The sequence below is a fragment of the Diabrotica undecimpunctata genome, chromosome 1, assembly GCF_040954645.1.
Source record: "Diabrotica undecimpunctata isolate CICGRU chromosome 1, icDiaUnde3, whole genome shotgun sequence".
Taxonomy (NCBI): Eukaryota; Metazoa; Arthropoda; class Insecta; order Coleoptera; family Chrysomelidae; genus Diabrotica; species Diabrotica undecimpunctata.
In genome coordinates, this window is record NC_092803.1 from 81,226,995 (window position 1) to 81,248,908 (window position 21,914).

The window sequence follows — 21,914 nt, forward strand, 5'->3', positions numbered from 1 at the left end:
TGACTTCATTTATTAAAGTCATTGGAAAAATTCTAACACTTAGATACTTGTACACCATATATAATAATCTATCGTTTAAGAAAAATGTGTAAAAAAGCCCTGGTTACACAGATATGTATTATGTTCCTTCTTTATATACAGGCACCTTCAAGGATGAGAAAGGATGACACCTAGATATGTATGTTTGTAATTTATCTTTCGATGTGGATAAATTCGCCTGATTTTTGGTCAACTAAACTAATTTTTGTGGTATTCTACTCTAAGATATATATAATTTAGTTTTTACATTTTGCTATCCTCAATCTTCTGGTCTTCTCGACACCATCTTTGATAATGTCTGCCGCAGTTGCAGACGAACTATCAGGAACAAACAATTTTTGAACATGGCATATAAACCACCATAACAATGTTACTTTACAAAACATCGACCGTTAAAGCCTAAACTCCTTTTATGAAATATTTCATTATGCCTCTATAGTGTCTTTGTTTTTGTTTAACACTTTTCTTTTAAGATGAAATGATTGTGTTTATGTTCGAGCTATTTCGGATAAGCCTATTTATTCTCTTATGTTGCGATTATCTTCTTACAATATTAAGCTTAGTGCAAAATTTTTTGTTATTTCTTTGTTAATTAGAATACCATAAAAATTAAAAAATATTATTGCTTGTCATATTTTTCTACACACTATAAAGCAAATTTCACTTTTTCTAAATTATTTACTTTTTATCTCGTTTGCGCCTAGCTATGTCTCAAAATTGGATTTTATGTGACTTTACTAATGAATGAATTCTTAGACTTAGATATTGCTTTCACAAACACAATTTCTTGTAATGACTGCAACTTACGAATTACCACTTAAATTTTAATCGATGAAAAAAAAATGTTTGTTATGAACTTTTACTCTCACTTTTGTTGAATAATACGGAAGAAAATTTAAATGTAAATATGAGAACATAATATTGTTTGAATAGTCATATATTAGTGTTTTTATTTGGTTTTGACACAGTGTTGATTCATGCTTTGTTAACGTCAACGTTATTTTCTTAGTACAACAGATCTTCAACCTGCGACACATGTGATAACAGTCCACTTTTAAAGGTTTAAATATTATTGTAGTTACCGTTTTATAATTTTTGTTTGATCAGCTTTTTTTGATATGTTGATAATAGGTACGTTAGTCGCTCGTATAAAACTAGGATACGTACTATACTGGAGATATTAACTGGTGTTACATAACGTTTGCAAATTTTTTGGTATACCTATTCTGCTCCAGGACTGCCTTCTTTCAGGGATCTGTATTATATGATTCCTGCTCTGTTAATAATATATCTATTTTATTATAGAAAATCAAAAACATAGGTCTGTGTTTTTTCAGGTTATTGTTGAAATTCTAAGATTCAGCAGTAACATGTTGTTCAATTCTTTTAGTTATGAAAAAGATATTAAAAGAACAGAGAGAAAGGTACACATTATTAATAGACCTCTTTTATTTTTATTTTATTCTGACACCTATTACTACTTGTAGTCAAACTTCGCTACAGTTTTCTACAAACATAGTAATAACAGTTTTTCAAACCATCCTTGATGCTCTTTATTATGGAATGCTTTGTGGAGACCAAAGCATAAACGACCAAATTTAACACTTTGCTGTTTTTCCTACCAAGTATCTTTTTTTAGCTTTTTGTGTAACGTGTGTTTATAAAAGTTTATTATAAATAAATAAATAATCTAAAAAAATATTTATCCAAATCTGTAGATTTAACGCTCTTGTATTTGAATGTTACGATGTGTTTTTGTCTAAGAAATCATTTAAACGAATTGCACTGAAATTATAATATTTAGTGACCAGTTTAATTTAAGCAGAATTTATACCACCCGTTTTTTACAACCAAAAAATATTTTCAAAAACACTACTAAATCTAATGCTATAATCGTTTGTAATTTAATATAAATATTTTTAAGTCTGGATTATTACGATATAATTTGTTTTTTGGTAAAAGTTTTAAAACCGGATGGTACAAACCGAGCTTTAATTCGTGAATATCGTCACGCGACGACTGCTAAAATCTTTCTAACTCTTATACACGAGGATTTGGTGGGACTGGGGTGGTGATTACAGACGAGAATTCAGGGAACGTACAAAGGGGAGATATGTTACTTACAAAATGTTATCTACACGATGAGCAATTTTTCTGGTTCCCGAATGTATTTATACAAGTGGCAAAAAATAGATATATATTTAAATATACATTCTTGCACATACATTATACATTTGGGGAATTGACGCTAGAGTCATGACTGTCTAAGTCCGATAAAATCCAATGTACAAAATTATTTGAAATCAGACGGGGTAAGTGATGCGGGCTACTTAGTGGCTTATGCTACTTTTAATATCTAAGAAATTTTCAACAAGAAATACACTTAAAGTCATTATCACTAGTTACTGTGAATCTAGTACGGAAAACCCACGGAATGTTCATTAAAAACCTTTGATTAATGAAAATCAGGTTTTTAAATATCATCTTATGAATGAACAATAAATTATAAAATAAATTTTTTATATTTAACTTTAGACTTCCCAGAGTCGAAATGTAAGAAAAATATTTTATAATTTTCATTTTGTCCCTACGTCATGGTTTGTCATATTTATAGACAATCATTTTGGTCGTATCTATAAATATATACTTTCACGATACTTAATAAAATTTTTGATTGACAAAATTAATCTTCTATTACAAATATTTAATTGTGGAAGCTTGTATCGGTTTTGTCAGATTTGAAATCTTTCAAAAACTGGTAAAGATCATTCTATATTATAATTGGTAGTAATCTACCACGAATAGATAAATAATACACGTCATTCTACACTTAATTTACAAATAATGAATCAACTTAATTGTAAGTTTATTTTCTGGCTCGTTATAAATACATAATTTAAACTGTTTTTTTAAATTTTACCTGTTTCATGATGCTGTTTTTATAGAATCTCGAATACAGCAATTGCTATTTAACGTTCGGTTCATACCACAGATGTTTTTGGTTCATACCAAAAATGTCATCTATCTGGTAGATTACAGGGATATTGTTTTCGTTTATGCCGTTATTTTGACAGGTATATTTACAGTATAAACTATAATTTTATGGTGGAAACCACCGAAAAGTTTATGATATTTAGTTTCATTGCATCGGTAAACACATAACAGTCCAAATTTTCATTACATAAAACACAATAAAAACAAAAGCTACAATGACGACTTGACGGATATTTTGTTTTAAATACCATATTTTTGTCAGTGACAATTTTCACTGCCTTCTACTTCTTTATATTTACTTTTAATTTAATATAAGAATGGTATCCTTAATTATGCTTTCTTGTTGATTTCTTTATTCGCTGTTATTCTTTTTTGACAATTAACCATGAAACATAAAACAGATTTTAATTTTCACAAATTCACAATCTATTTTTTCATTAAAAATTAAGTCATGTTTGTTGATTATAAAAAATTAAAAATTATGCCTAAATTTATCTTTTCTGTAATTAAATATTGGCATCTATGCAATTAGATTTTTCGACAAATCTAAATCTATGTTCAGTTATCCGTTTTTCGAAACTTCTTCTATCTCACCTATGTATACCTTATGTATGTCACATATACAGGTGATCTCATATAATCCTAAATTCGGCTTTTATCCTTTCTATATTTATCATTTTCATCTATTTTCTCAAAGAATTTTTGATTTTTAGAGCCATGTTCATACCTTTTGTTTTTCAAAATGTTTGCTACTTTATCGGTTAATGAAACTAAAAATGTTTCTGTAACGTCATTGTGTTGGATATTATTTTCTCCTCTAAATTCGTTTTGGATGTTTCTCGAGGACTATTGTTATCTACTTTATGCTACTATTTCTACTTAGTTTCGTATTATTTGGTGTAAGTGAAAATATTACCAATTGTTGTCGGGTTTATTAAAATGTCTTTATCTAAAACGTTTAGAATAATTTTTTTATTTATTTTCCGTCCTTTTTATAGTAAAAGTTATTTAGGTGTATTTCTCTGAAAATATAGTTTACCTACTTATTGGAAGGTATCTTTTAATATTTTGAATTTGAAGTATTCTAATATTTAAACTTAAAAAACTTCTAGTTAATTTTCTATTCATGACTAGAAAATAAAAAAATATTGTTTTCCACACTTTTAACATTTCTGCATTTTTATGGACTTGCATTTAAAGATTCATACCAGCTGGGAGAAGATTATCCTTATTTCAATAATCGAACCAAATATTTAAGAATTTTTTACATTGACCATTAGAGCGAATATTAGAAACATTTTTTAAAATCAAAAGACTTCAATATTAATAAAAACTAGACTATCTACACTCTCTGCCACGAGAAACACATTTGATTTTTAAATTTGGTTAAACAGTGAGGTTGGTTCAGTAGAATATTTTAAACATGTGTTTGATCAACGAACGCTTTTCAAATTGTGTATATTCCAGCCAATACAATTAAAGCTTAACAATATTACTTTTAACATTTTCTCTTACTAAGTGTAATAATAAAGCTACTAACTTATGGTACATTTCAAATAAGACGTTTTTATATATGAATTGTTATGGAGTCTTATAGTTATATATCTAAGATGGTTTCACACAATACCCCGCAACGCGTATTTGCCCGTTTTATAGAGCTATGAGTTTAAATTTAATACTACCGTATGTTTCTTGACATAATTAATCACTGACTAATCTTTTGTAGCATATTCAGCATCAAGACAGTCTTACATAACAAACGAACTGTTAAAAGATATTTTGATATCTGGGATCTTGAAATTCGTTACAGGCTCTAAACTTTCCAAGAAAAATGGAATAGCCAGATTCCATTTCGTTAAGAAAAATTAAAATTGGAATTCAGGTGACACGCTTTGTTTGCTAATGAATCAAGCTTATACCTACACTCACGAAATCTAGAGAAAAAAAAAACAATCTGTGGAAGATATGCTGAACAATATTTAAAATAAACTTTTAGTTCCAGAATACGTTTTTAAGTAAATTTTATTTGGCTATAATATTTTCATTATTATATACAGAGTTGTATATCTTTATAAGGACCATTACCTGCTGTGTTAGACGTACCTGAAGACAGTGCCTATGTTACCCGACTTGCATGGCTCCTATCGAGCATGCTTACTTACTTCTCTTTCCTTATATTAACTAAAATTTACTTTATTAATGTGACTATTCTCACTTAAATGTCCTAGAAATCGCTGTACTAGTAACCTTGTTTAACCTTTTTCTAAAATTGGGTAAGCAGACATTTTTCTGTCCTTCTTCTTACATATTATTTTTGGTGCGCATTGGCTTATCCCCATCATCATCCAGCTTTAAAAGTCCACTGCTAAATATAGGCATCTTCCTCGTGTTTCCAACTCCTTCTATGTTGCCCCATTTCCATTAAGTTTCTTCTTAAATTGTCAGCTCATCGTGTAGGTTGTCGACAGACGCTTGTCTTGTCTTCTCTTGGTCTTCATTCCAATAACCTCTTTGTTCATCGCCTATCCGTTATTCTAGCTACGTGTCCTGCCCATCTTCATTTTGGTCTGGCTATCCTTTCGATAACGTCAGCCACCTTGGTTCTTCTACTGGGCCAAGGTGGACGAAGAGGTCAGAAGAAGACCATTGCCTTGTAGTACAGTTTAAAGTAGGTTATATCTTTGTTCAGTGCTCATTGTGTGGCCAAGATATTAGATATTAGATTACGTCATTTTACGATTACGCTTCTCATTATTCGAAATATTGTCTTATTTCCTGAAGCTTTTCAATAGTAACCCTATCTATCCAGAAAACCATTGCACCGGTTAAAGTTCCCAATTTTACTTTATACAGAAAAATACGTACTGACTACCTATCACTGTACTTAATTATTGCATTTAATAAGCAGATTTTAATGTTAAATTGTATGTGGTGATTTTTAAAAAATTTTTAATTTTGTTGAATTCTGATCCTATATTCTCAATTCTTAACTTTATTTCAGTCATTCAAGTAGAAGTAGTTGGTGGTAAGTATTATTGGTTGCTGGATATTAAATATCGTATTATACGTATTTAGTTTTTGGATATCAAAATTGAGGCTAAGTCGACTATTCTCTGATGCCACTCTACGGATGCCTTCAAACCTTCCACGCTAACTGCGAAAATAAGGGGGTCGTGTAAGTATCTTTTGTTATAAATGTTATACAGTAATGAAAACAGCATGCAACTCTGTCATATGCATATCTGTTTGACTTTTACATTTTCTTTTATTTGACCTCGTAACCTAAAAATTACAATTTTTTTAGTAAAGTATGTTGTTTATTATTCGGTGATCTTTGCTGTCTAAGCCAAGTGACTGTAATTACTTGTCACCATAACATCATTCAATCTTCGCTTGCATCCAATTACTATGGTAACGTCAGTTTAAGGTGTTGTTAGACAACCACTGCTTCCGTAGGCATCATCTCTTGGTCATTTCAGTATTCGCTTTGTCCATCTGTTTGTTGAAATATTTGGCAATATATATATATATATATATATATATATATATATATATATATATATATATATATATAAATATATATATATATATACATATATATATATATATATATATATATATATATATATATATATATATATATATATATAGAATCTCAAGTGTGTATTTTTCAAATATTTTCACTTGTTGTATTCCCTTTTTTGGTAGTATTTTCCAAAACCTCTTCAGGTGGTGATCCATGAAACTCATTATTCGATAGTTTTTCTATTTCTCCGAGATATGTTTTTACGGTATTGTAATAACGATTGATATTTATGATTGTCGTCGTTTTTGTTTTTCCAGTTTGTCTTTTATTATTAAAGATTAATTATATTCTTAAATCTTTAAAAATTAATATTAAAATCTTAAATTTATTGCGACTACGTCCATAATTTTTAACAAGCCTGAGTAGACTCCTAGATCCAGGACCTTTTTTAGGTTTATTTCTTTTAATTTTTTTATAGCAGATTTTACTTTCGCTTCAATAATTGGTGGTTCGATACGTTTTCTTGTGTCTTGTATGGTGATGATAGTTCTGTTGTCTTCAAATACTGTCCTGTTTTATCAATTAACGAATTTCCCGAACATCTGTTAAATATCACACTTTTTAGTTTTTCTAAAACTGTGAAGATAATTGGAGTTTATGACTATTTCTGTTGTATAAGTGTAAAACCACTTTCAATTTTAAGTTCAAATTTACACAAAATTCAGTTGAAACAAAAACGTTCTCGGAAAAATTTTCTTACCAAAGCATACTTTAAAATCCTCTACCAAACCGTGCCAATCCTTCACAGAACTACAATAAAAAAGAGGATAATTTATAAAATTGTATCAAAAATTATAGCAATGTAGTCTTTCGTAACTATGAGTGTAGATTATCAGGCCGTATTTAATTCTGAGTGCAAAATATTATGTTATTATTTAATAAAAATGATATGTTGCTTTGATGACGCCATGACGTCAATAAACAATACTATTTAAAAATTAATGCAAACGTTAGTAATTTAACGTGTCTCGATGTTTTTTGTTTACACCTAACCCAATATATATTTATACTTAAATTACATTATGAAACAAGTAAAACTGTTTTTGACCATCACTAAACAAAAAGTCCAAAATTTTAAAAGATATTCCTTAAATCTAAAACCTTAAAATCTACATGGCCGACTACTCGGCCTATCACGACTTAGCAGGTGAATCTTAAGATTCTGATATGTATGCGATCTCAGTTGATATATTAGAATATATAAAATGTTATAACCAAACCATAAAAAATCAAAAGGTGATATAAATATTCTTGATAATGTTTTCAAAACTCAACAGTTATAAGTAAATATTGTGTTTGTTTTGAACAATTTGAACATAAAAATAAAATTTATAAAGTAATGATTTTATGACTGCATTTATGAATTTATTGGCAGATTTAGTGAAGGGGCGTCCAAAATTGGCTTTCATGTCACAAAAATCTATGCTGTGCGTGAAATAATATTGTAAGACCATCTTGATAGTTTTTATGGCTTTAAATGCATATATCCGTTAGTTGTTAGAATACTGTTCTCCACAATATCAGCATTAATAATTTATATCCTCAATATCTACTAATATTTTTATCTATCATCATGAACATGGTTAAACCCTTAGTAGAATTGTTTAGTTCGATTTTAGAACTATGTTTATCAAATAAATTGATTATATGATCTCTTATTTGTTAGATTAAGAATTATTTAGAGGGTAAAACTAATATAAACAAATGTTTCATATTTTAATTTATATGTTTTAATCCTGGATGAAATCACCACAATATGTTTATTTCAATAATTGCTCAAGACAAACACCTGTCAGTTCTTCAACTACAATTTTTTCTTTCTTTTTTATTTAACTCTTTTCAACTACACTGAGAAATGGTACTTTATAAAATATCTACAACAAACATTACTGATGGTATTGAAATCTTTTACCTTATACCACAATTTCTTTGCTTACATATTAAATATAAGTTTCTTAGTGTGTCTTCAAAAGTATACTTTATCTACATCTACTAGTCCCTACTAGATATCAACTATCTATATAATATACAGTAATAACGAATATATATTATATGCATATACCATCTCAAAAAATAAAGAATTAGATATATCAATAATCCTATAATTAGACTTTTAACATGAAATATTAAGCAGTAGTTAAAGAACTGATGTTCAGATTTGAGTGATACCAACTTATTGCACATGAGTCCCAATAGAGTACATTCATTTTTACTAATTTCATTTAGATATTTAAGATCCAGTATTAATTGTTTATATTTATATAATAAGTTCTCGATAATAAAATTATGAAAAGCGCTACCCTTTATAAAGAGCGAATAAGAAACAGATTAAAGCCTGTTACAGTTCTTTCTTACAGACGAAAAAAGTACATTAGAAATAATATTACATAAATATATTAAGTTTAAGATTTTTATAAATAAGGCATAGGTAATGACTTTCTATAATTCAATATTATATTTTAATAATGAGGTATAAAATAATTAGTATGTATAAAAACAATGTCTTAAAGTACAGCTCTAATTTTTTCTATTAAAACAAATTGGCTTCACTCAAAATCTTTAATTATGTATTTCTTCTAAACATCCTCTATCTAATTTTAAAATAGTGTGTTAGCCATTATGTACATTAGGAGGAACAATCGGTGTGATATGTACAATTAAAACAGAACTAAAATAGACTCAACAACAGAATATACAATATACAGACCTACTTTTAGAATCCCTGTTTGAAAGGATTACCTCCAGTGGATTGCACTTGGGGCCTAAACGGATTTGCTGTCTCTGGCTGTTGGGGTAACACTCTTCCTTGAGGACGAGGAGGGGGCTGTTGCTGGAACTGCGTTTCTTGGTAAGGCTCTTCCTGTTGCTGGTAGCCTTGCTGTTGGTAGCCTTGTTGCTGATACCCTTGTTGCTGGTAACCTTGTTGCTGGTATCCTTGTTGTTGGTAACCTTGTTGTTGATAGCTTGCACTGAAATTCGTTTCTTGTTGTTTGTATTCAAGATGGTTTTGGACTTCGCCACTGATGGGTTTTTGGTCTTGCATTGTGTATGTCTGATACTCTTTGTTAGGAGGATCTTGCATTAGGATGTTTGCTTCATTTTCAAAAGGTTTAAAGTCGTAAATATGCTTAAGATACACTAGCACTGGGGCATAAAGAAGATTGCTAAAAGCTATTAGTACATTAAGGGCTGTAAACCCTATAGCTTCTACTACACCACCTGCGATAATAGGCCCTACTGCGTATGCTAGAGAATACGAAATGTCTGCTATGGCGTATATGCTGCCGTACACCGAAACGTATCGAACGTCCACCAGGTAACCGAGAGTAGGGAGGAGTGCTGTGTCGATTAAGGCGATGCCAAAGCATATGATGCATATAGGGACCATTAGAAAGATGTAAGAGTCTGCAAATGGAATTATAAAGCAGGATAAGCCTTCCAGTGCTAATCCTCCGGCGGCCATCAGCCATTGGTATTGAGGATATTTCTTTGCCATCTTGACGGTAATAATAACTCCGAATACGTGGGGAAAGAACGCCGGTAGCCAAACGATGCCGACTTTCCAGTTTTCCGTGGTTAAATTGTCTTCCATCCAAAGACTTATGGTAGGTTCTAGGAATGCCAAAGCTACGTTTGACATCATGAGGGCTCCAGCGCATACCGCTATGTATTTGTCCATAAAAAGCCTCCAGATAGGTACGCCGGGCGGTTTTGCCATTTGAGCTTCTTTGATTTGGGTTTTTAAAGGTTTCATAACCAGAAGTAGCATAAATCCGTCTATGAGGGAAACGAAAGCCAAGATCAGGAATGGTACTTCCTTCCCGGCGAACTGGTAAAGAGCTCCCCCGAACGGAGGCGCTACGAGGCAGCCAAAACTGATGAAAGCCAGCGCGATTCCGAGAGCTTTCGATCGTTCGTTCTCTTCTGTGAATCGATCGGCGATCATGGCGAGCCCTGAGGTGTCTGCGAACGCCGAACCGACCCCCTGGAGACTTCTGGCGAAGAACAGGAGACCGTAGCTCCGGCCACAGGCGAACACTGCTGTCGATAGAAACATGATCGTCAACCCTATCATCATGGGAATGTCGTAGCCTATGCGGTCTATGAGTGCTCCGGAGAATGGGTTTACCATGAGCTGGACGATGGCCTTGGAGGCGAATAGGATGCCGGTAGCCTGGTCCTGGCCATGGTGGTCGTGCTTGTATGGCGTACCTGGTGGAAGAGACACGTTTCCCGGAACCGGATAATCTTCGTAGGCTCCTATATACCGTAGGTAGTCCGGAATAATGGGCACTATAACCATGTAAAGCATGTTGTCTAACAGCAGAGCTATTGACACTATTACTAACACTAGTTTTCTTTGGGTCCGGGGTTCCTGGAGCTTCGTCCAGACGACTTCTTTCAGTTCGGAGAACTCCATGTTGATTATCGGTATCGTCGTCATGGTGGAGATGTTCGTGGTTGTGGTGGTTGTGTATTACGTTCAATGTGACCTACTCGGTGGGTTGCAGTGGGGGGTAGCGCAGTGCCATCCGTCTTAACCTGAACAGAAGAAGTCAATTAGTATGTTTTCTTCAATTGGATTGGGTGGGGAGGCACTGCGCATAACCCCCCGCACCCCAGTTTTACATATAACTTTATAAATATGGTAAAATGAGGTTTGTTTTATACCGTTCTTTTAAGATTGGGGCAGTTTGTAAATTTTGTAACATTTTCATTAATCATTAAACATTAACTGAATTAATTTTTTATTAAAAAATATTAAAATATTTATGTCGTGAGTAAAATTTTATATACCTAGTGAATAATATTAAATATTAAAAATACAAGCTTATCCGTTTGAAACAGGTAGTAAAATTAAGATGAATTTGACCGTTACTTGATGACTAAAAATAAAACACTGAAAACTTTTGTTTGCCAAACTTACAAAAATTTATTTTAAATTATTATCACTACAGCTATTTCGACCAGAGTGCCTTTCTCAAGTGACCTATTTTTGGTATATGTTTACACTTTATAGTCTTTAACTGAATAAGTTGAGGAACGGGAACTGTTTTTTTCAAGTTGGTCATTCAGAATTATGTCTGTATTTTTTAATTTGTTGATTTCCATTGATTCTTCACATTCAAAATAATGTGAATGTGAAGATATAATAATAATTTAAAATAAATTTTGTGATAGTGTCAAAAACAAAAGTTTTCAGTGTTTTATTGTTAGATTCCAAGTATTAGTATATAATTATGTTGTCATTCATAAATTTTCAAAACAGGGACAATATTTTGTAAATATTGATTATAAAAATACCCATCACATTTAAAAAGAGCCTAAACTAATATTTTTTACTATCGCATGTTAGTAATGTAATAAAAAAGCTTAAATAAAATAGAAAAGTACCAGTGCAAATCAGGTGAACGAATAGTTTGTTTTAATCAACTAATTAAGATATTGCAAAAGACTGATATGTCTGGTACACTCTTGACTGATATGTTTTGTACACACAATTAAGATATTTTATGTTGGATTTGGCGTTTGAACCTTTGTGAAATTATATTATAAAGACGGAGCATGTCATAAAAACAAGCAAAAAGTGTAAACTACGAGAATTTAAAACATAAAAGTGAAACCACAAATGAAGATATGTGCTGGTTTTAGATAAACACGAATAATAGTGGAAAAAATTAGTGGAGATAGATATAAGAAGCGCATTAATACTATTCGTCATAATTGTAGCGGACGTACATCAAAACGCATGCCTGTGTATTTCTCAACATCGTCCAATTTTAGATAACGTGCAATTTGCAAGAGACATGATCCAAATTTATTAATACCAACTACTTGATTAGTGCACTTTCGTTTATCATACTGTAAGAAAATCGGATCTGTACTTAAATTTTTGGGGCGCAATAATAAATACTACGGGCCTGCGTAGCGCAAGCGGTAGGATGCTTGACTCGCAAGCCGGTGGTCCGGGGTTCGAATCCCACCGCCGGCAAGAACATCTAGACATTTTAAAAATGTCTATAGGCCCCAGGTCGACTCAGCCTGAATAAAAATGAGTACCTTGGGTAAAACCAGGGGTAATAATAGACGGTTGAAGCGTAGCACTGACCATGTTACCTTCCTTGTATACCGTAGGCCCTAGATATAGCAGACTACCCTGCTATAATCCCAAAGCCGCGACAGCGGTATAAAACGGGAGACTATTATTATAATAAATACTACTTTGCATAGCTAGCACCAACTGTAAAACGTGGTGCCATCACAGTTTTAGATGGTCGAATAATAATAAGCAATATGCTTCCTTCTTCCTTGATAACATGTAAGCGTAAATCGTACAATTCACATCTTCTGCAACTGCCAAAGAGACCGCAAATGGCTACCACCTTTAAAAATAAATATGTAATGTCCGGAGCATCTGTGCAAAACTTCAGCAAATCGTCTTCCTTGAATGCATAGACGTTCCAGACCACGCTATTCTTGCTAACTACCTTGATATATGCACACACTTTTACAAATGATTTTAAATCAACCCCTCTGTTCATCCTCAACATAATTTTCAATTTCAAATGGATAGCCCTTATAGTCGACGCCTTGTACTGTACCGACATTTTCTGAAAGTAAGCAAGCACAACTCGTTCATTTGTACCTGTTATATTTTGCTCTTCCATCCATTTAATGAACTTGTCGTATTCTTTTTAAAGTTTTTTCTGATTTTTGCGCTATTATCTGCTATTTTGCTTTGGTATTTAAGTAACCAATGTTAGAACTCATTTGTAAGCAATATACAACCAGTAATAAAAATCAAACTTATGTGACAGATTGCAAATTAACTTTTGTTTTTCTCATTTTCACAACCACGAAAGGTAAATTAATGTACATCACAAATTCAACCATTTTACATTATTAGCTCTTATTTAAATGTTTGTAGTAATAATACATGATTTCAAAGTGCACCAATAAAAAAATAGCGTAAAGTATTCGTGGATAACTGATCTTTAAAACAATTGCTCTATTTCGAGCACTCCGGCTGCGCCGTCGTGCTCGAAATCGGGCTCGTTCTAAATCGACGAAGATTATATTTAAAGGTTGTTTTGTCGTTCTACTTTGCAATTCATCGCATTTCTGACTATATGTCCATTCATAGGTCCTCCATTAGTCTCCATTCTCAATTTCCTCAGAGTATATGTTAAACAGCAAGGGGTGATAGTATACGATAGACGATGTTTGATTCCAGTAAAGATTACTAATAATTCTAAGATCACAGGTGTTTATTCAAATATTTGTTAATATCTCCATCAGCTTGTCGTATTTGACTGTATCGAACGCTTTATGGACGGTACGGACGATATACGATGGAAGACGTTAGAAGAAAGGATACCAGCACGATGGAAGGAAAACATAATAGTGCCCATCCACAAAAAACGGGACAAAACAAAATGCGCGAATTATAGAGGAATTTCACTCCTAAACACGGCATATAAAACCCTCTCAAACATCATTCTTAGTAGACTAATCCCTTATGCTGAAAATGTCCTAGGCGAATATCAAGCCGGTTTTAGGGCAAACAGATCAACTATTCACGCTGAGACAACTTTTAGAAAATGGATGGGAGTATAACAGACCCATACACATAGACTTTCGACAGGCATATGATAGCGTAGAAAGAAGCCAGATATGGAATGCCATGGCGGAGTTCTCAGTACCAAAGAAACTCATTCGGATGACCAAAGTCTGTATGGAGGGTGGAATATCTAAAGTACGTGTAAATAATAAACTGTCTGGCAGCTTTGAAATCAACAGTGGACTCAAACAGGGTGATGCGGTATCTCCACTACTTTTTAACCTTGTATTAGAGAAAACCATAAGGTCGGCCGAAATAAAAACAGAATTGCTATCGGTTCAAGGTACCAAGCTATTACTCGCATATGCAGATGACATAGATCTCGTTGGAAACTCCATCCTATCCACGAAAGACATCTTCAACAAGGTGGAAGGAGCAACAAGTGAAGTAGGGCTTATTGTTCAATAATGCAATATTCACTTATACTTTAATATACTATATAATATTTTACAACTTGTATTATAAAAATAAATCCCATGCCTTTAGCCAACCAATTCCTTTTACAAAAAATTTCCCTGCAACTGAATAACGGATATATTTCCATTATAATTATAAGAGTTAAGTAATCCACGAGAAACAATACAGAGAAAAATAGAATTGCTTTATAGTTATTTTGTTAATTTAATTGCAAATTATAAAACAAGCCGTTAATTAGAGTAGTAGCAAGTTTTCTTAAATGCTTGAAAAATCACATCATATTGTTTAACCTTAGATCATCAATATGGAATTAGTTTTCTGTTTTTATATACAGTTATAAAAAACGATATAATATAAAATAAATGATAAATTTGACATCTAATCACAATTATATTTAAGTTTTCTTTTTTTTCTTTGTCAATTGTTTTTTATACTAAACAATTTAAATATTTGTTGTGTTTCAGACCATAAAACTATTAAGTTGTAATATTGCCTTCCTTATTTTGGTGACATCATGATCTATAGTGGTCAATTATCCAGTTTATTGTTGTAAAAACGCAAACTGTCTACATAAAGTTACCTTGGATGTCTAATGAAAAATTTTTATGTTTGTCTGCAGCAGTTCTGAAGAGTTCTATCATTGTTTTCCGTTCTACTGCTTTAAATTTTTCAACCAGGACGTGCGTCGTTTCTCCGGTAATCTTTTTCCTTCCACTTTCCCTTGGATAACCAATCGCATCAACTCATATTCTTCATTTCTTAGTATGTAACCAAAGTATTTCATTTTTCTTTCCTTTATAGTATTAAGTGTTTGTTTTTCTTTTTTCGTCTTTCTTAATGTATCTGTGTTTGTTACGTGTTATGTATATGATATTTTCCACATCCTTTGATAACACCACATCTCAAAGCTGGAAAGTCTGTTTAAGTTGCGTCCGTAATTTTCCAGGCTTCAACTCCATATAAAACGTCAGAGAATTCGTAGCATCACAATACTCTAGTTCTAAAACAGCTTTAAATAACTTGTGTAGCGCTGGAAATATATACTCCTGAACAAAATTATTGCAACATTAGTTAATATGTTGATAATCGATAAATAAAAAGGAATAGTAATACAAGTTATTTAGTTCTATTAAAACATAAGCAAAACTGGATGAAATTAACTTGCACACGTTTTTGATTTTATTTTTTTTTTTCTCAAATAACTTCAATAATTGAAATGCTTTTGTTTTTATTTTTCTTTTATTGCAAACTTAAACATAATTTCGCCAGTACTTCGGTGATGTTAAATTTTTGCGTGGTTTAAAAATATAAGCATTTTTTTTGTGAAAAATGAAAAGACCGAGATCTATGATTTTAAAAATAAAGTAGTCCAGGCAATGGCTTTAGCTAAAGAGGATCAAAGTTACCATTATATGACCCGTGTTTTGCGAAGTTGGAACACATAAAAGTAAATCAGGATAATGGCGACATAGAGCTACTTCTCAAAGTTCAGAGAAGCAGAACATTTAACAGTCGTAGCCTAACTGATCTGATTAAAGAAGAAATTTGAATAATAGGAGGTTCGCTACACGATCTCTTCTAGACGCTAGACAATACTAAGTCAGTCTTAGATGTATACGTTTCTGCAAGGAACTCATTTGTTGGATAAAGTCTCATGTTTTGGAATGATATATATGATGCCTGTACAGAGCTATTGCCTGTATCTAGACCTTTCCTTAGTGCTGGAGATCCTTGACGAACATGTAGTTCCATCTGCTTCTTTGATAAGATCATATTTTTTATTAATATATGATAATGTTCCGCCACATGTAGCTCTGTTTGTTTTTCATTATCATTACCTTGGTAAGATGGAAACTACTTACAACTTTAGATTGGGACCCATGCGCCTTTGACATGAATCTAATAGATCATGTGTGAGACATGTAAAAACGCGGGTCCAGCCTAAACGTCATACTTTCTGAACTTTAGTTAAATTGGAGTAAACTGCTCGGAAGTTGTGGACATACATACCAAAATATAACCCTTAAAATCAAATTTTGCGATAATTTTGTGCAGAAGTTCCAATACTAACTTAGTTCCCAATTCCACTCTGTTTTCAGTCGAATATATTTCAAGTATCCTCATCTTTTACGGTATTTATTGTCACTTATGGTATAATAAATAATTCAATAGTTTCCTCATAAACTCTGCCAGGAAATATTAAAGAACTATTACAACGAATAATATTTTTTTATAGTAGGTATGATTCAATCATCATTATGCATATGATTAATAATTTTCACAATCAGTATGAAGTTTTGGTACATATGTGCCTTTTGGCCTAGAACGAATGAAATATAGGCAGATGTATACTTTTTAAATTTTGTGATGACCAGTATATATTAAATATAATTTTTTCTTTTTATTTGTCTTCCAACTGTATAGATATTTTATTAAAATTATTTATAATATATTGGTCGTTGAAACATATTAAGAGATTTTATTACAGAAAACAGTTAAAAACTTTTTTTTAATTCGTTATTTTTTATATGCAATATTTTAAACCAATTACTAACATTAATATGTTAAATTAATAGACACAAAAAAAATTAGAATCAAATAAATGTCTTCCATATACTAGTTCTAAATACAAATACATCGTAAGTAACGCCTATCATGTCAGTATGATGGTGAGTCACTTTGTTTATGCTAGAATAGGAGTTTATCTATTTCAATTAAGTTTATTATGGAAAATTAAGAATATTCCCTTTGGTGTTGCCACATTTACTACTTATATAAAATACTCTATGTCTAATAGAAAATTTACAGCACTATATACTGTTGATGTTGTGGTGTTAGTAGGAAGTATAAAAAATAAATTAAATAAATATTTGGAGGCAGGATCTTCTATAAAAAAACTCGCACAATACAAAAGTCTCACTATATGATTTAAAGTTAAAAACAAAACCAATCATGAATGCATGTTGCGAAAATCATATTTATGTGGACGGGAGTGATAACAAAAAGGATAAATACTACAGCATAGACTAAAAAGATAAGATCACGTTAAATTTCGAAATATGAAAAGGGGAGATTTGCTAAATTTTAAGTTCTTGGTCATGGTACAGATGAAAGCGCATGGTATAAATAGAAATTAATTTATAAAAAACATACAAACAAGTTATATTTAAATATTTAAAACATCATATTTAAAATAGATCAATGTTTCGACAGTAGAGCTTACAGACTAAATCAATATCCTTAAAGCTTTTTTTGCTTATCCCGTTAAACTTCTCTGCCACAAAAACACGTGAGTTACATAACCAGCTATTGATTTCCGCCATCTTGGAATTAATTTGCGTAAGGGGCCATTTTGTGCGGTTTATGGAAACAGCACGATCCCTGTCCAGACTTTCCAGGTGGATTAATCGATATCCAAACAGTTTCATTCATGCAGAACGCAGAATTACAATGTTACAACAAGGTAAAGGGATTTGTGCTATTTTTAGCATGATTGCTTTGCTGTTTGGACAGGTTGTGGTAGTCATAAAGCTGCTATGAAGGTGGAAATCGATTTGGTTTAAATATATTAGTAAAAGTTAAAAATTATGAATTCTTTCAAGTCATATTTAGCGCTGCTATTTTTATATTTATGGAACAACCTGCTGACCTTGTTGTAAATTCCAATAATTCCGCCATCTTATTATCTCTTATTTTTGTTTTATTTCTGCTTCATTAAATGTATTTTCAGTCTGGAAGTTTTATATTTAACTTCGCTTTTGTTATCACTATTTTTCAATATTATTCATTCAGACATTGTTTTAAGAACCGAGGTTTTTTATTCCTCTCTTTATTCGCTTTTTTTCCGCTCCTAAAATAGAAGAAGCAGGAGCAATGGACTATAAAAAAGGTAATGATAAAGCACAATGTTTCCTTGTTTATCCATTTGTTTATCTATTTTTACTTACTGGCACTACTATGGACATAAATATTTAGTACCTATAGGACGGCCTGTCATATAAGTGAGATGAAGCTCCTTAAAAAATTCTAACGATTGCTTTTCTGTTTGACAGAATAATGTATATTAATTCTGGTTTAAATAATTTAGTGTAACAAGAAATAAAAAAAACAGTTCCAAGAAATTAATCAGTCTATAAACTCCTTTTTGCTGCAATGTATGTATTTTTAGATAGTGATAACATATTTTAAAATCAATTCTTTATGATCTCGGTTTTATTAGTTAACGCTCAAAATCACTTACATTTGAATTAAAACGCATAGCAAACACAGTATAAGTTAAAAAATAACGTAAGTACTTCAAGGACAGAATAACTTCAAATAAGACAACGAAAAAAGTTTTTAAGACGAAGAAACAAAAGAGTTTCTGGAGTATCCACATTCTATAATATACATGTAGTCTCTAAGTATAGGAACCTGATTGGCTGGTTTTCAACGCCATAATAGTCCAAATGTCTTATAGAAATGTCATATTCTTGGCACATCGAATGTTGGGAATAATCCATACTTTTCCTAATATATTACCTTCTTTTATTGTTATTTTAAAGCCTAATTTTAGTCTCAATAAAGGTGTTATGTAATATTTTATTTGTGTAATATTTTAGGTGCTACAACTTTTTTACACCATTTTTTAGTGAGTTATTAATGCCATCATCAGTCATTTTGGCCTTTATGAATAGGCATAGTGAACAATGGGATCATCGCTTATATCGTAATACTAGAGATTCATCAGAACATGCTTGAAAACCATTATCTATTTATACGCATCTGTAAATTGCTATATTTCTAAAAAATGTTGCTACCATCTTACTTATAGTTTACAGAAGACTGACTCTATTATGATAAATGTCAAAATTAAGTAATATAAAAAGCGTGCAGATGACTCAAAGCCCAATCTACTCATCTACCTCATATTTGATAATAGGAACTAAAGGAATAAATAATAAAGGTCCAAATGAAGTATTTAAAGAGAAAGTTTGTTCTAATAAGTAGGTACATACGAGATATTAAGAACTAATTCAACTGGTAATTATTAATTTGAGTACCAACCTAAAGATATGTCCACATCAGCATTAAAGCAACTGATGTGGACGTATGTCCATAGAGATCAGTCTAGAAGACTTACCTCCATTTTACTGATTTTTCAAAAGTGCTCAGTCAGAGTTGTCATGGAAAGTATCGGTATTATATTTAAAATTGTGACAGTATTAGAGTTTTTTTTGTTGCTATAATTATTATATTTTTTTAAATAAATATTACTAAATTTTAAAGATTATGCGTAAATAATAAAATTAATACCAGGTATAAGCCCCAGGTCAGTCATGCGCATACGTTTATCGAATCGATTAATTGATTTTCGTACCAAAGTCTTACAATTTAGTAATCACAATTAATTTTTATCACAATATCACTGTGTATATTATCTGGTGAATAAGTAGGCCGTTTTACTCACCTGTATCTGGTAGGGCGCTGCCAATGCGGGTGGCGAAGAATCCGCGAATGTTGCTGGCGACTCGCGATTCGCCGAGAAGGCCTAAGGTGCCTCCCGGGCCCGAATTATTACCGCCGCCGACCTCCACGGTGCCGTGTTCTCCAGGTGCACACAAAAGTTGGTCACTGACAGCAGCTGAACCTGACGCGTCACGACGGGCTGCCTACGCGAGGATGACGACGCCACCGTCGGAACGGCGAGCGCGAGGGGCGGCACCCGAGCTTGGCGCCGGTCGACAGGCGTACAAGATAGCGCCGCCATTGGCGTTGGAGGCGCGATTCTCCTCCTCTGGGACCAATTGCCGATTCTTCGGCTGTCTGTAAATTTATGATTTTTTCTGTTGATTTTGCTTTGCGTTTTGTGGGTTTATGAATGGATGAAGGTCAGTTATAACAATCGGGTAAAACAGTTTTCGGTAACTGTAAAGACACGTAGTTGACAATAATAACGCTATTTTTAACACTCATTTCATAGTTAGTTTTCTAATTAATTTGATATTTTAGGAACAATGCAATACTCTGAATTATTAGACTTTTTCTTGTTCTAAAACCTTTTTTGTAGCATTCCTTTTAAACGTTTTATTCCTTTTAAATATCCTGTGAATAAACTAGAAACAAAATACATTATTGTCCAATGTTTTTACGTTAAATTTTGCATTTAGTTTGCCATTAAGTATAGTACATTCATTTTCCGTAGTGTTTTCAATATATTTAAATTTACTCCATATTTTGTACTATCGATCTATAGTTAAAGCATTCGATGTCTTTCGATTTTAAGTGTTTTTTTTCCTTTATCTCCATTATCCTTATCCAATAGCCTATGTAGCCACGGTATGTTGATTTTTAAATTATATCCTTTATATTTTTTGTTTGTTTGTTTCGTAAATAATATCAGGATAGTAAATTATAATGTTAGTACGAATTGAGCGTTGTGGTCAATTGTAACGTATGTTCTGGGTACCGAGAGATCTATTGTTTAAGTACAAGAGTGATGCTATGGAGTAAAATGAAGGAGTCAGATAATAATACTTTACTAAAGTATACAAAATATTGAAATAAACATAATAAACTTAATGTATAAGTTCACTTATATGAAAAGGAATTACCATAAGTGCTCTGAACTCCAATTTGAATTTACAAGTTTAGGTTAATATTTAACGATTTATCTATAAGCAGACATAGTTCACCCTCTAAACACCCTTCAAACAACACCTGACGTCAATACCTGACGTATAATACCTCCGCTGTGAATCTTACTACTGGTTTTACCATTGTCTTATATCAGCCGGTGAAAATTCAAGTGGCATAAGTCAATTTGAAACATGTCTGAGACATACAGTGGTTTTTTAAAATCGTTTGAAAAAAAATTAAACAAAACGTAATTGCAACAAAAATAACTAAAAACGTCATTATTAGTCATTTTAAAAAGACGTTTAGTGGTTAATTTAATCTAGAAATATGAATTCTGCCTCTTTCAAATGCAATACAAAAAATTTGGCTATATTGACTTATAGTCCATTTCCATCATATTGATAGCACATTATGTATGCAAATCCCTAAACTGTTGATACGGGTGACTCAATGAAAAATAGATATTTGTCAACAAGTTTACAGAAGTATATAGGAAAACAATTTTAAATTAAGTATGACCACCAGGTATAAAGGTTGAAGCAGAAGAGAATACAATAGTTTTGAGGGTTACTAATCCCTAAATAAAGTTGCCAGTGTCGGAGTGATGGAGATTAACAGGTACTAATGAATTTGCAAGAA

General features: G+C 31.9%; 1 protein-coding gene across 1 annotated transcript; it reads right to left on the reverse strand.

Annotated features, from left to right (window-relative positions):
- Positions 1-6,608: 6,608 nt before the first annotated feature.
- Positions 6,609-20,245, reverse strand: VAChT (Vesicular acetylcholine transporter). The gene is made up of 2 exons (XM_072544498.1): positions 20,107-20,245; positions 6,609-11,161 (listed from the first exon to the last, which is right to left on the reverse strand). Exon 2 carries the CDS (start codon positions 11,061-11,063, stop codon positions 9,333-9,335), a length of 1,731 nt encoding a protein of 576 aa, XP_072400599.1. The 5' UTR covers positions 11,064-11,161; positions 20,107-20,245; the 3' UTR covers positions 6,609-9,332.
- Positions 20,246-21,914: the final 1,669 nt, after the last annotated feature.